General features: G+C 43.9%; 1 protein-coding gene across 6 annotated transcripts in view; it reads right to left on the minus strand.

Annotated features, from left to right (window-relative positions):
* The window catches only part of LOC120928425 (C4b-binding protein alpha chain-like), a 232,455-nt gene that overhangs the window by 120,882 nt on the left and 95,710 nt on the right, over window positions 1–15,863 (minus strand). For all 6 annotated transcript variants that reach the window (XM_040339524.1, XM_040339522.1, XM_040339521.1 and 3 more), the window contains 2 exons: window positions 10,166–10,348; window positions 2,715–2,900 (listed from right to left, as the gene is read on the minus strand). In XM_040339524.1, the coding sequence (XP_040195458.1) occupies window positions 2,715–2,900; window positions 10,166–10,348 (369 nt within the window). The remainder of the gene's footprint in view (window positions 1–2,714; window positions 2,901–10,165; window positions 10,349–15,863) is intronic.

A 15,863-nucleotide genomic window follows, 5' to 3' on the forward strand; every position in this document is an offset into this window, starting at 1 on the left:
AGAAGGGAATCTTTGACGGGGATATCATACCAATACCGTCACAAATTGGTTGGCAGCAGCGGGATTTTCCCTTCTACTCTCCTTTACACCCGGGATTCCAAGCAGACACTGGAAGAACTACTGGAAGTTCGTGGAAGGATTGCTAGCAACAAAACCGAACGGGTCATCATAGCAGAATCAATGGAGATAGACCAGGAGAACGGGATTGCAGCAACGCCAGCGGTACAAGAGATGGAGACACCAGTGATTCAGGAGGAGGAATCGCCAGCCAACAAGCTAATGAGAGAGAAGCTAGCATGGTTCGGCCCAAACCCAACGGCAGATGTGGTGCTGAGAGTGATGGAGCTACAGGAGGCTAAAGAAATAAGGGACGCAGAACTACAGTTAAAACTGGCAGCAGTCCAACAAGCAGCCGCACCTTCTCCGAACAGTGAGTACAGCACAGCAGACGCAAGGAAGATTCCGTTTAGCGCTTTTAAAGCTTTTGATGAAAAGGACTGTGAGATTGATAACTACCTGGCGGATTTTGAGCGACAATGTAACCTGCACCGAATAGCTAGAAGAGAGTGGGTTGCAATATTGTCAGGAAAACTGTCAGGCAAAGCTTCTGATGCTTTCCGGACCGTGCCAGATCAGGATATCCATAGCTACGCCAGGGTTAAAGAAGTGCTCCTGGCTCGTTATGCAGTAACCCCAGAGTCCCACCGACAGAAGTTCAGGGACTCACGCAAAACCACGAAAGACTCTTACGCGGAATGGGCATGCCAGTTGTCCCTGTCGGCCTCTAACTGGGTTAACAGCAGCCAGGCCACCACCGCAGAGGACATTTTGCAACTAATGCTCCTGGAGCAATTTTACAATCACATCCAGACGGACGTCAAAGATTGGGTGAGAGATCGCAGGCCCATGACTCTACCAGAGGCCGCGAAGTTGGCGGATGAATATGCGGATACTCGCAAGACAAACCAGGTCACACCACGGGTACAACCTCCACGACCAACGGCACCCTCACACCCACCAGCCGCTAGATACCAACCGCCTAACAGACCGATGACATCTAGCCCTCGCTACCCACGCCAGGAGGACAACGAACAACGCTGCTTCCGGTGCAAACAGTTGGGTCACTTCAAGCAGAATTGCCCCATGAATGACAACACCAGGTCAAATTGGTCTCAACCTGGGTACCGCCCACCAGCAGCAGCCCATTGTGTAGACTCGGCTTGGGATCCCCAGGAGCTGGGTCAGGAAGAACCATTGGGCACCCCTTACGAAGCCCTCATGGTACAATCTGTTATTACGGACAACAGGGAACACCATTGTCAGCTGGTCATGGGCGACAGCCATGAGCCGGAGGGGCCTTGGAGGGAGCTGGGCAGAAAGAGGCACCGCCAGCTACCCTCCAAGAAGAAGAGGTCCTGGAAGTCATATAACCAGCGGACCTGGGAGGAGAAGAAGCGACTGGAGATGGAATCACAGCGGGCGCCCCAGATGCGGGCCGAGATGTTCGCCAAGGGCCCACCGGTGGCCCCTTACACCTCCACCCAGTTCCTGATGATGAAGGACCACGTGGAAAGCCTGCAGGACATGAGCAAGCAGGATCTGATCCGTGAGTACATAGAGCTGGAGGAGTGCATAAGCCGCATGGAGGAGGAGAACAACCACCTGAGGTCACAGCGGACTGACCCCCCCAGGCTCCATGAACTGGAGATGGAGCTGGAGAAGCTCAAAGAGGAGAACCAGCGGCTGCGGAGGGAGCAGGGGGTGGCTGACCTTATGGGGCTCTGAGTCCCCTCCCCCCCCCGGACTCTGAGCACCAGTGCTACAGCATTTCAACAAATATAACTTTTTCTTTTTATGAATCTCCTGTGACTGTCACTTCAGAGCCATAACCTGCCCCCTCCCATAGCGGGACACCTAGATGGCGGCGCACAGACCCATTCGCCGTCTTCACACTGACTTCTGGTGACTCTACAGATCGCACAAAGACTTGGGGACTGAACGGCGTGTGATCTGACGACCCGGTGGTATACCTGAGTCTGAAGCAGTTGCCAAGGGAGGTCAGTCACGCCAAACGGAGTTAACCTCGGACTAAAAGCTCTGAACCCGTCAACCCTACTGGACCAGGAAAGGTCCAACCGGGTTTGCCGGAGCAGGGAGAAAGGGGGGCCATTGTGAAGGACTTTTTACCTATATGCTTCAGTTTAATCCTCCCTGCTTGTTTAAGGCTGTTAATGGTATTTGCCCTTCTGCAGCCAGTCCTGTTTCAAATGTTAATTGTCCTAGCCCTGTGTTTACTGGTTACTGTGATTAGATAAGTGGCTCATGTTAATTATGCTGATTGCTTCATTGTGGTAATTATCTCTCTATATGCGGTGCCGAACCGGCTAGATACTGATTAGTTCAAAGAAATATCTTTATTTCAAAGGAGCTGTATTGAAGACCCCCCACTGTGTAAGAGGGGGGCGGAGATTTGTCATTGTAACAGTTTTGGAAATGACATATAAGCTGTGTGATATAACATTAAACTCTGTCTTGTTCTAGCAGTAAGCCTGGACTAATGTGTGGCTTAATGGGCGATCTCAGGAATATTCCTCCTAGTGGAATATTGGGTGACGTTCTTACGGAAGAAGGGAATCTTTGACGGGGATATCATACCAATACCGTCACAATTTTCATACCGAGGACTAGGTTCTAAGTATTCCACAAATACGTACGTATACAAAATGTTTTATGTGAAGTCCATGTTCTCCCGGAGCAAGTTAGAACATTATTTACATCTGGTACAGGTTTATAACCTTCCTTGCACTTGAACTGGAGTGTTGTGCCTTGCACAAAAAAATTCTCTCTTGTAGGTTCTACCGGTTCAGCAAAATAGATCTCAGGAACATACCTGCAAACACCTGAAAGAGAACTATAAATTTAGTTATAATAGAAGAAAATAATTTGTTTTACCAAAGTGGGAGAAATTGTGTAGTATTTTAGATTGTAAATACTGTAAAATAAATAGTAGGAACATTAAAGTTGTCAAAATGTTGTTTATTCTGATAAAACTAAAAAACAGGATCTGTTAAAAAAAATAACACTAACATCAATTAAGGAAATATTCCAATATGAAAACATGAAATGTGTTATAATACAATTTTCCTTAGGCTCCATGCACACTGGACGCTAAAAAAAAGCTATAAAAAACGGCAGTAGTTTTGCAGGGAGCCTTTCAACGTTTTTTAGAGTTTTTGCAATAGCGTTTATTAGCGTTTTTTTACTTTTCTTTTTTTTCAATGGATCAAAAAACGCAAAGAAATGCTGGCGAGCTGCATTTGAGTGTGTATTGGTGTTTTTCTGCGTTTTGCGTCTTTTTCCGTTTTTTTTCCTGTCGAAAAACGGCACTTTGAAAGCTAATTTCTGGCGTTCTGAAAAAAGCCCATAATCTCCACTGCTCATTAACGCTAAAAAACGTCCATGTGTGCATGGACACATAGGCTAACATAGAGTGCAGTTTATGGGCTTTTAAAAAAAAAAACACCCAAACTCCAATAAACTGCAGTTTATGAGCTTCAGTGTGCATGGAGCCTTAAACTATGACAAAAAACATTTCCAACAACCCCCCCCCCCCCCAAAAAAAAAACAAAATACATTTGATAATTATAGGAGTGGAACAATTTTATCTAGTTTATTTGCAATTTAAAATTAAAAGATCACTATAGTGCCAAATGCTGAATTTTAATAAATCTGCGGAGTTAAAGCAGACCTAAGGCTGGGCACAGGAGCACTCATATTTTACATGGCATAATGGTACATTATGGCAAATAGTGATGAGTCAAAATGACCTGTGTTCGCTTCAAACAACACTCGGAAAACATCGACGTTTGAATGCCGAACCCCACTGAAGTCAATAGGAGGCAAATCTGTCAAATTAAAAATTCTAATTTTCTGGACAAATAAGCAAGGGGGTGTCAAAAAATAGCATAGGGGCTGGGCACATGTATCAATGCAAACGTTTTAAAAATTCCATTTGGCCAGGAGCAATAATTAGTTTTAACTATTTAAAAGGGAACATTAAAATGGCTCAATTTGTTTAACGTACATACCTTAGGGCCTCTAAAGGAGGTGCATATTTCTGATGTACAGGAAGTGGTGCAGTAGCACTAACATTTACAAATGAAAAAAAATATATAAAATGAAATCATTGTCAGTTTCTAAACAAAAAACAAACAAAAAAAAGCAAGACAGCACACAGAGCCCTTCAAGGGTTTGATATGTATCTTGAAGGACTTTTGCGGGAGTTTTTGTGCTGTTTCTTTTTTTTTTTTTTTTTAAAGAAGCTGACAATGAATATCATTTGACGGTAATTTAAACTATATTATTTATTTTCTTTGTAAATTTCACTTTTGCCCCCAAAATGCATACCAGAACTTTTGAGTCTGGTATGGATTTTAAGGGGGTACCTCATGCTCCCTTTAAAAACAACCCCATATACGGTCCACCTACATAAATGGGTATGTGGTACATAGTATCCCTACCAATTCATAGAAAGAAGAATAACAGTCTAGAAGTAAAGACACCCACACTTTTAAAAAGCCCTTTATTTTTTATTGAAATGACAAAAAAAGTCCCTCCTTGTAAATCCATTGTCGGTCATGATGTCCACTGGCTGCTAACTTTCCAGAAAAAAAAATGATGACCCAGTGATTGCAACCAATCCTGACAGCTCCCCACGCTTTCATTAGCTATAAAAGGAATAGGTGGGGATGGTCACACTCAACACAGACTATATACAACAGAGTGAGGTTCTAAAAACTAAATGTAATACTCCACATTACTTAATTACAATACAAAATGTGTTGTTGTTTAGTCATTAAGTCGTGTCCGACTCTTTGTAACTGCATGGACCTCAGCACGCCAGGCTTTTCTGTCCTCCACTGCCTCCCGGAGCTTGCTTAACCACATGACCACTGGGCACGTAAACCCCCTTAATAACCAGACCAATTTTCAGCTTTCGGTGCTCTCACAATTTGAATGACAATTACTCAGTCATACAACACAGTACCCAAATGAAATTTTCGTCCTTTTTTTCCACACAAATAGAGCTTTCTTTTGGTGGTATTTAATCACCGTTGGGTTTTTTATTTTTTGCGCTATAAAAGAAAAAAGACTGAAAATTCTGTAAAAAAAAATTTTTTTTCTTTGTTTCTGTTATAAAATTTGTCAAATTTAGTATTTTTTCTTCATTCTTTTGCATAAATGTGAAAGATGAAGTTACGCCGAGTAAATAGATACCCAACATGTCACCCTTCAAAATTGCACACGCTCGTGGAATGGCGCCAAACTTCGCTACTTAAAAATCCCCATAGACGACGTTGCAGGGTATTGCGGAGTATTGTGGGGTATTGTGGGGTATTGCGGAGTATTGTGGGGTATTGCGGAGTATTGTGGGGTATTGCAGGGTATTGCGGAGTATTTCGGGGTATTGCGGGGTATTGTGGGGTATTGTGGGGTATTGCGGAGTATTGCGGAGTATTGCGGAGTATTGCGGGGTATTGCGGAGTATTGCGGGGTATTGCGGAGTATTGCGGGGTATTGCGGGGTATTGCGGAGTATTGCGGGGTATTGCGGAGTATTTCGGAGTATTGTGGGGCATTGCGGAGTATTGCGGGGCATTGCGGAGTATTGCGGGGCATTGCGGAGTATTGCGGGGCATTGCGGAGTATTGCGGGCATTGCAGAGTATTTTGGGGTATTGCAGAGTGTGGGGGCATTGCAGAGTATTTTGGGGTATTGCACAGTGTGGGGGCATTGCAGAGTGTGGGGGCATTGCAGAGTGTGGGGGCATTGCAGAGTATGGCTGGTACTGCAGAGTATTGCACAGGGAGGGATCGATGGCTGGATCTGTGACTGCATGTGTCACAGATCCAGCCCGCAGCAGCAGCAGCAGCAGCTGCTGCTGCTTCCGCTCTCTCCCCTCTCCTCTCTCACACTGTACCGTTCGGTACAGAGAGGAGAGGGAGGAACCAGCGTCATCACATGACGCCGGTTTGTGTACTAGTGATCGCTCCGTCATTGGACGGAGCGATCACGTGGTAAACCGCCGCTATCAGCGGCGATTTACCGTGATCCGTGATCAGCCGGGTCCGGAGGACCCGGCGGTCACGGAGACTCCCGTGTGCGCGCCCCACAGGGCGCGCGGGAGCACGATTCTAGGAGGACGTACATTGACGCCCTCCTAGAGTTAAGCAACCGCCTTGTAGACGTATTTCGTCTATAGGGCGGTTGCTAACTGGTTAACTTAATGTTCATTGTTTCGAGGATGCTATCTATCCATCTTGTTTTCTGCCATCCTCTTCTCCTTTTTCCTTCCATGTTTCCCAGCAACAGGATCTTTTCCATTGAGTCCTTTCTTTGCATTAAGTGGCCAAAATATTTGAGTTTCAGCTTCAGAATCTGTCCTTCCAGTGAATATTCAGGGTTGATTTCCTTCAGGATTAACTGGTTTGATCTTCTTTCCGTCCCAGGGACTTTCAAGAGTCTTCTTCAACACCATAGTTAAAAAGCATAAATTCTTCTGCATTCAGCCTTCCTTATGGTCCAACTTTCACAGCCATAGAATACTACTGGGAATACCATAGGTGTGACTATATGACACTTGGTCGGTAGGTTGAGGTCTCCGCTAGAAAGATAAAATCTGTTACGGTTTCCATTTCTTCTCCTTTTTGCCAATAAGTGATGGGACCGGTTGCTATAAACGTAGTTTTCTTAATTTTCAATTTCAGGCCAGCGGAAATTTGAAAATTCGGAAATCGTAAATTAGTAAATTTAAAATTTTAGAATTTTCAAATTTTAGAATTTTAAACTTTCGAATTTCTGAATTTCTAATTTTAGAATTTGAATTTTAGAATTTCAAATTTTAGAATTTGAATTCTCGAATTTCCGAATTTCAGCATTTTGAAATTTTACATTTCCGAATTTCCAAAATTTCTAATTTTTGAGAATTCGGAAATTCGAGTATTTGGAAATTCGAGTATTCGGAAATTCGAGTATTCGGAAGTTCGAGCATTCGAGTATTCGGAAATTCGAGTATTCGGATATTCGGAAATTTCGGGATTAACTAATTGGTCAAAATTTGTTAAAAAACTAATTTGGAAATAAACGAATTGCACATGTCTACATTTTAGTTCACCAATTCCCAAGATATCGATGTTCAATATTGCCATCTCCTGTTTGACCACATCCAGCTTACCCAGATTCATTAATCTTACATTCCAGGTTCCTATGCAGTATTCTTCTTCTCCACAGCTGAGAGTCCTTGCAGCTTTGGCCCAGCCATTTCATTAGTTCTGGAGCTACTTGTAATTGCCCTCTGCTCTTCCCCAGTAGAACATTGGACACCTTCAGGTCTGGGGGACTCTTCTTCCAGTGTCTTATCTGTTAGCCTTTTGTTTCTATTCATGAGGTTTTCTTGGCAAGGATACTGGAGGGGGTTGCCATTTCCTTCTCCAGTGGATCACGTTTTGTCAGAATTCTCCATTGTGACCTGTCTGTCTTGGCTGAGCCTACACAGCATAGCTCATAGCTTCACTGAATTACGCAAGCACCTTCGCCACAGCAAGGCAGTGATCCATAAAGGGGATACTTAACTTACCGAATATTAATAAAGAATTTTAGTTTCATCTTCTAATCTTTATTTTTTTTTATGTTTAATTTTCACCAAATGCCTATTTCATTGATTATTTTCACTTTTTTTTACATCTCCATTTGAAACACTAGCCTAGGGGATATATGTTTATGTGTGTGAGCTAACCAGCTCTTTCTAAAAAATGTCCCCATTCACCACTGGAATACACTCTCCTCCTTGTTCTAAAAATATTCCCCCTGTGACATTCCACTTAGCCATCTGACAGCTCAAAGCTCGATCTGTCAGCGTACCACACCACATAAAACATATGATGTCCCTCAAGTATTGGGAGGAGTTCTCATATATGCATTTCCCCTCTCACCTTTCATTTAAAAGCACTACATTCACAGCCTCCTCCTTCCTTATCGGTTTGACAAAGGAGCAGGGTAACCACGCCCCCCCTACTTGCGTAGTGATGTCACCCTTGTGGCAGCCGAGTCCTACTGATCCAAGCCGAGCAGGATGAATTTGAAGTGATTGAGTGGCTGTATAGATGATAACTGTTGCTGAACTGAGGCCAGGCCCCCACATAACCATCAGAACCTTGGCACCTGCCTAGGTCACCTGTCAATATCAATGGTACCAGTGGAAGGAAAATAAGTCCCACATCATTGATGTCAATGGGGAACAAAAATACGTTTTGGTGTTCAATAGTTACACACCCAGTCACGGCCTCCCACATTGCTGTTACATCTCTTAAGAAACTATAGTGTGACTGTAGGGCAAAAAGCACATTTACATCTAAAAAGTCCTACTCCGGCTCCAGAGGCAGCAAGTTATAGAAGATGGCACAGAGCAACAATCCAGTTAGCCTCATAGGCAGCTGCTGTGCACAGAAGACCTGCCAAAGGGATGGATGGCTGCCGGTGTCTACGGTCATAACTTGTGCTGCTTACAGAAGTCCAAGCAACGTCAGATGGAGGGGCGGGCTGCTATGTATTTCAGGGGGTTCCACTCCCTTTGTTAAGCTGGCTCTCTGAAGAAACTGTTGACGTTTTAAGCATCATACCGAAGCGGTAAAGGAGAGGGAGAAGATTTATTTAAGCACACCTATTTTTAACATCTGCTGAAGGTGCATAAAAACCATTATAACCTTCCTGGTAGGCCCATAATAGCCATCATGGAGAGTATAAGCAATGGGCTCTCCCAGTACATAGATTTCTTCAAACAACTTCTGGTGCAGTCCTTTCCTTCTTACATCCGTGACTTCCTACATCTTCTTGGCACTTTGGCCAACTATACCTGGGAGAAATCCTACCACTGGCTATCACGTGGTGGCAATTCCTTGTATACATAAATACCTCAGTACACTCTTCTGCCTTGAACACAACTATTTTAATTTCCAAGGGGGTTATGATCTCCAGATATAAGACACTGCCATGGGCATGTCCTTTGCTACATGTTATGCCAACATCAGCATGGGCTGGTGGGAGCAGTCCTGTATCTGGAGAAATAGCCCCTTGGCAGAAAATATTTTCTTTTGCGGGAGGTATATTGATTTTGTTATTGTTATTTGGGTTGCTTCCATCTACCATTGAACCTTTTGTAAACCATTGTAATGACAAGTACGTTTACTTTACACATACATGATTTGGAATTGGCTTTTTTAAATTTAGAACTGTCTACTATTGATGGTCGGATAACATCTAAAACCCACGTAAAACCTTCATCTGGAAATTCCTATCTGCATTATCATTGTTGCCACCATCCAAACTAGATTAAAAATATTCCCAAGAGGCAGTTCTGTAGGCTCAGGAAGAACTGCACCCTAGATGTGGATTACCTTAATGTAGACAATACATTAACATAAAAAATGTTTAGGCTTTAGAACCACTTTAAACAATTGCATACCTAAAAAATTTACGATAACCTGTTCTAAAGTGAAATCACTCCCAATCTCAGTTTTGGCTGATCAACACCCTGATTACTACGCGATGCTGTACAATAAAAAATATTGCAATGAATAATCTAAAGTCAACCCAAAATCTATTTTTTAGTATGCTTAGCATTATGTCTACTGCTAATTGTGAAGCAGTGGCTTAGCGCTGTCAGCCTGTCACCAGAAGTGCTGTGACTGACTGGAAAATTTAGCAAAAGATTAACAAAGGCCTAGTTCCTTTACAACACGAGGAGCCTATCTCCAGCCATTTTTTTGTTTGTTTTGTTTTTGAAATAGTAAGGAAGAGTTAAACCTTCCTACTGGTTTATATTTCTGAACCGAGATATGGAAAAAATTACTTATTGTGAAGGCTTAACAAAATATATTCAGTATGTTACCTTCTTGACATGGTTTGCTAGATATTGGTCAATATAGATTTACGAAGTATTGTTTTTGAACTGGAAGTACAAACTTTATTTTTTTATTTCAAATACTAATAATAAAATCAAATATGTATTATGGTAAATGCATATTGGGGAGAGGCCAAACAACTTTCCATATAACCCAAAGACACAAATACATTTTATTTGTACAAAAATATTATATGAAATGACTTACCAAGGCATCTTGGAGGAGTAGGTTCCCATTCACTATTCTGATTACATTTAATAGTGTCAGATCCATTCAACACATGAGTGCTTGTTGGGCACACGAATCTCACAACGGAATTCAAATTATATGGGCCTGAAGTTCCAGATATCTTTATCGCATTGGGTACATGTGGATTTAAACAATTAACCACTGTTGACAAAAAAAAAAAAACACATCCGTATGTATTAATATTAAAGCAGATCTCCAGCCTCCCCTCAACCATTTTTTTATGTTAAACCCCTGGTGACCTCTATGGAGCATGCTCAAATTAATTTGCCTTCTTAGCTTTTAATTTCCTACTTTTTCTTAACTGTGCAGCACACATACATAGAGTTACACATGTGGGTGTAGGCACAGTGGTAAATGACACTCCCTCCCTTGCTCTCAAGTTCGCCTATTGCTAAACACTATCGGGATGGGCTATAGTATGCTGATTGATTACATTCACTAAGAAACTCACAAAAACACATAGTTTTAATATAACATGTAATTGCTAATACCAGTAAAGTAAAAAAAAAAAGCCTTGGATGAAAATGCAGTCTGAACAAAATGAAAGCTAGTGTCAGTCATCTATGACTCTGCTTACACCATATTAACCACTAGCCGACCGTGCACCGTCATTATACGGCGGCAGGTCGGCTCTCCTGGGCGAGAGCCCGTAGCTATACGGCGGCTCTTTGAGCCGCCACTAGGGGGCGCGTGCGCGCCCCCACTCGCCCCCGACTCCCGTGCGTGTGCCCGGCGGGCGCGATCGCCGCCGGGCACACGCTATCGCTCGTTACAGAGCGGGGACCGGGAGCTGTGTGTGTAAACACACAGCTCTCGGTCCTGTCAGCAGGGGAAATGCTGATCCTCTGTTCATACAATGTATGAACAGAGGATCAGTGTTTCCCCTAGTGAGGCCACCCCCCCCACAGTAAGATAACACACAGGGACATACTTAACCCCTTCCCCGCCCCCTAGTGTTAACCCCTTCACTGCCAGTGGCATTTTTATAGTAATCCAATGCATTTTTATAGCACGGATCGCTATAAAAATGCCAATGGTCCCAAAAATGTGTCAAAAGTGTCCGAAGTGTCCGCCATAATGTCGCAGTACCGAAAAAAAATCGCTGATCGCCGCCATTACTAGTAAAAAAATATATTAATAAAAATACCATAAAAATACCCCCTATTTTGTAAACGCTATAACTTTTGAGCAAACCAATCAATAAACGCTTATTGCGATTTTTTTTTACGAAAAATATGTAGATGAATACGTATCGGCCTAAACTGAGGAAAAAATATGTTTTTTTTATATATTTTTGGGGGATATTTATTATAGCAAAAAGTAAAAAATATTATTTTTTTTCAAAATTGTCGCTCTATTTTTGTTTATAGCGCAAAAAATAAAAACCGCAGAGGTGATCAAATACCACCAAAAGAAAGCTCTATTTGTGGGAAAAAAAGGACGCCAATTTTGTTTGGGAGCCACGTCGCACGACCGCGCAATTGTCAGTTAAAGCGGCGCAGTCCCGAATCGCAAAAAGTCTTCTGGTCTTTGGGCAGCAATATGGTCCGCGGGTTAAGTGGTTAATGCACATAAAATACACAAGTGGTGTTCAATAAAAATGTATTTGGAGCTGTAAAACAGTCATTTTTATAATCACTTATAATCCAATTTGAATTGTTCTTATGAAACAGTTTTTTTAGTCATGTGACTGGCACAGCACCAACTAGGGCTGGCCAGACACACTCCGAGGATCTTTCTCTGCATATGTCAAAGAACAGGAAAAGGTCATGTGACCACACAACAGCGTTGCAGGAATGAGGTACTTGGAGGATTAAAAATAAATAAATAAATAAATACAGTAACTTGATATACACTATTTTGTCAAAAGTATCGGGACACCTGCCTTTACACGCACATAAACTTTAATGGCATCCCAGTTTTAGTCCATAGGGTTCAATATTGAGTTGGCTAACCCTTTGAAGGTATAACAGCTTAAACTCTTCTGAAGGCTGTCCACAAGGTTTAGGAGTTTGTCTATGGGAAAGTTTGACCATTCTTCCAGAAGCGCATTTGTGAGGTTAGACACTGATGTAGGACGAGAAGGCCTGGCTCGCAGCCTCTGCTCTAATTCATACCAAAGATGTTTTATTGGGTTGAGGTCAAGACTCTGTGCAGGTCAGTCAAGTTCCTCCACCCCAAACTTGCTCATCCATGTCTATGGACCTTGCTTTGTACACTAGTGCGCAGTCATGTTGGAACAGGAAGGAGCCATCTCCAAACTGTTCCCACAAAGTTGGAAGCATGAAATTGTCTAAAATGCCTTGGCATGCTGACGCTTTAAGAGTTCCCTTCACTGGAACTAAGGGGCCAAGCCCATCCCCTGAAAAACAAATAATTTAGGCTAGTGCACAAAGCAAGTTCCATAAAGACATGGATGAGCAAGTTTGGGGTGGAGGAACTTGACTGGCCTGGCCTCAACTGGATAGAACACTGTTGAAATGAATTAGAGGGGAGACTGCAAGCCAGGCCTTCTTGTCCAACATCAGTGGCCTGACCTTACAAATGCGCTTCTGGAAGAATGGTCAAACATTCTCATAGACACACTTCTAAACCTTGTGGACAGTCTTTACAGAAGAGTTGAAGCTGTTATAGCTGCAAAGGGTGGGCCAACTCAATATTGAACCCTACGGAATAAGACTGGGATGCCATTAAACTTCATGGGCCAGATTCTCAAAAGAGTTACGACAGTGCAACTCAGGAAACACCGTTGTATCTCTGTTTTTGGCCCCGGGTATCTATGCGAGTGATTCCTAGAATCATTTTCGCATAGATACGGCCAAGATCCGACAGGTGTAAGTCACTTACACCGTCGGATCTTAGATGTAACGCGACGCCGGCCGCTAGGTGGCGTTTACGTTCAGTTCTCATTTGACTATGCAAATGAGCCTGATACGCCGATTCCCGAACGAATTTGCGTCTCGTAGTCGTCACGTACGTCGTTTCCGTAAGCGTAAGGTTACCCCTGCTATATGAGGGGTAACCTTACGCCAGTCCGCCGTATGCCATGTAAAGTATGGCGTCGGGTCCGCGTCTGCTTTTTCCGTCGGTTACGACGTTTTCCTAAGTCGTTCACGAATACGACTTTACGTCAATGACGCTCACGTCGGCGTCATTGACGTTTTCCGTCGTGAGCTGGAGCATGCGCACTGGGCTATTTTTCCGCCCGGCACATGCGCAGTTCGATAGGCGCGGGGGCGTGCTTAATTTGAATACAAGCCGTCCCCTTTGAATTACGCGGCCATATGCCGGGCCATTTACACGACGCCGCCGCAACTTACGGAGCAAGTGTTTGGGGAATACGGCACTTGCTCCTGTAAGTTGTGGCGGCGTAGTGTAAATACCTTACGCGACGCCGACGCGGAATGTACGGGAATCTGGCCCCATATGTTTACAGTGTAAAGGCAAGCATCCCAATACTTTTGACAGTATAGTGTATATGGATCGGACATTTCTCCTGCTATAAGCTTATGGTCACTCCAGTAACCATGAGCTTATGGTCCCCTTCAGACGGAGCGGAATCCGTCAAGCAAGACTGCCCGCTGAGCAGGCAGATGACAGTTCTGCATAGCGGAGTGGACACGGACACAGACCCCCTGTTCTCTATAGGGCGGTCAGATGGAAACAGACTGCCCCGTCTGTTTTCATCTAACAGTCATCCGACCCACCAAATAGATCGCAAACGTACCCACATCCGTCTGTTTTTAGCGGACCGGATCAGATGCCCGCAGGTGTCAGTGGACACTGCTCCATATAGAACAATGGGTCAAAACGGACAAACGGTCCCGATTGGTCCGGTTGTGTGAAAGGGGCTTAAAGCTGAATTGTTCAGCAGACTCTGCTGAACTAAATAATAGGATCTATCAGCAGATAACAATCCTCTGATCATATGTTTTCACTTAAAATGTGACCCGCCACCCGCCTGGGCTTCCTGCCTGTCACTTACTGCTCTCTGTCGCTCCACATCCTCTGCTGCACTGGCCGCTAAAATGCCCCCACCCCCTTACTGTTCCCTTACTCTGCCACTGACCCTCCCAGCAGCTTTATAACAACCAGCACCGGCCGCTCCCCTCCTCCCCTCAGCACAGATCACCTGGGGCTTGATGCCATTGTTGGCTCCCCCCTCTGCTTCTCTTTTCGGCAATTGCATCCAGCCAAAGTACAGAGGGCAGTGGGCTGGGTCTCCTCTGCACAAGCAGAGCAGGTACGAACCAGCCATCTGCTTGCCCAGCAGGATTCAGCAGACAAATTCCCAGCTGAGTCTCCACCCCATGTAGAAGGCCTAAGGGTAGATTTAAAAATGCATCTAAACCTCCCTTGCCACATTAGGTTCATGCTCCAGAGGCTACTGAAAGGCGATGAGGAAGCAATGCACTGCTTCCTCACTGCCTGTTTTAACCCCATTTTTTCCAACAAATGCGCGGCAACCAAGTGTATTGCACGTGGTTGCAGGACATTGGCAGCGCTCCCCATTGACTTGAATGTGTAGCATTCAGCGGAAGCAAAGAAAATAAACTTTGCCGTGGGCTCAAAGCAAAGCATTGGAGCTGTGGCATGTGAACACCCCCATCCACTGCCCATTTCATCCTAAGGGGGGGACACTTGGCGGGTGGCAGAAACGCAGCTCAACAGCACATTTTTGTTGCACCCTAACGGCAAATCTAAACAAGGCCTAAGGCCTTGTTCATGCAGGGCATATTACAGCGAGGCCCATTTTAGCTGCACAGGGATGCACAGGTGCAACCCCATACAGGTAGTCCCATCAACGTCAATTGGGACACAGTGGCTTCATGGGAATACACAGGTGTTCTGTGCATTCATGTGCAGGCAGTCCTATTCATGTCAATTAGGACACAGCGGCTGCATGTACACTGCTCCCAACTTGACATCCGTGTGGGTGCATGTCCCTGAACTCACACTGTCTGCGTTTGGAACCATGCACCTACAACCGCTGCATTCCATATGTCATTAAGCCAGCCATAGATGGTTTGAATCTTGGTCGGTTCAGCAGAGAACAATGTATGGGCAGGCCGTTTGTACCCAAGTTGTCTTTTTTTTATGTGATTAATGCCAGCAGCTATAGCTGCTAGCAATAATCACTGTGTTTTTTTCTGGCCCCCCTGTGGGGAGAACACAATATCTCCGTAGGAAGGATTCCCGGTTATCTGAAAAAGATTATACAAAACGTTTGGCCAGAATGAAGCCATTTAAAGATACATAAGTAGCTCAGTAAATAAATTGCACTAAGCGTATTCCATGTTCAGTGCAATACCATATATATAGTAGTGACATCTTTAAAATAATAAAATAGCACTGGCTGATCCTGGTAAATCCCGGCTGTACAGGAATTTCAAACAGTCCCATTGCAAGACTTTTGGAGAAAACAATAATTGCCAGACATGTTGGTAAGAGCAGTTTTTCAGAAACAGACAGAAACTGATCTTTCCTGAGCCTTAATTGCACACAGTGTCGTTTGATGACCAATAGTGGGAGTTTCACACATAGACCAGTCAGGAATCTAAGATCAAATGTTGTCATACTTTTCAGTCCTCATATGTCATGTATGTTTTTATGCTGCTCATGCAAATTGTTATAATGTAGGTGAGGGGAAACTACC

Source organism: Rana temporaria, chromosome 2 (genome assembly GCF_905171775.1).
Source record: "Rana temporaria chromosome 2, aRanTem1.1, whole genome shotgun sequence".
In the NCBI taxonomy this organism is placed as follows: Eukaryota; Metazoa; Chordata; class Amphibia; order Anura; family Ranidae; genus Rana; species Rana temporaria.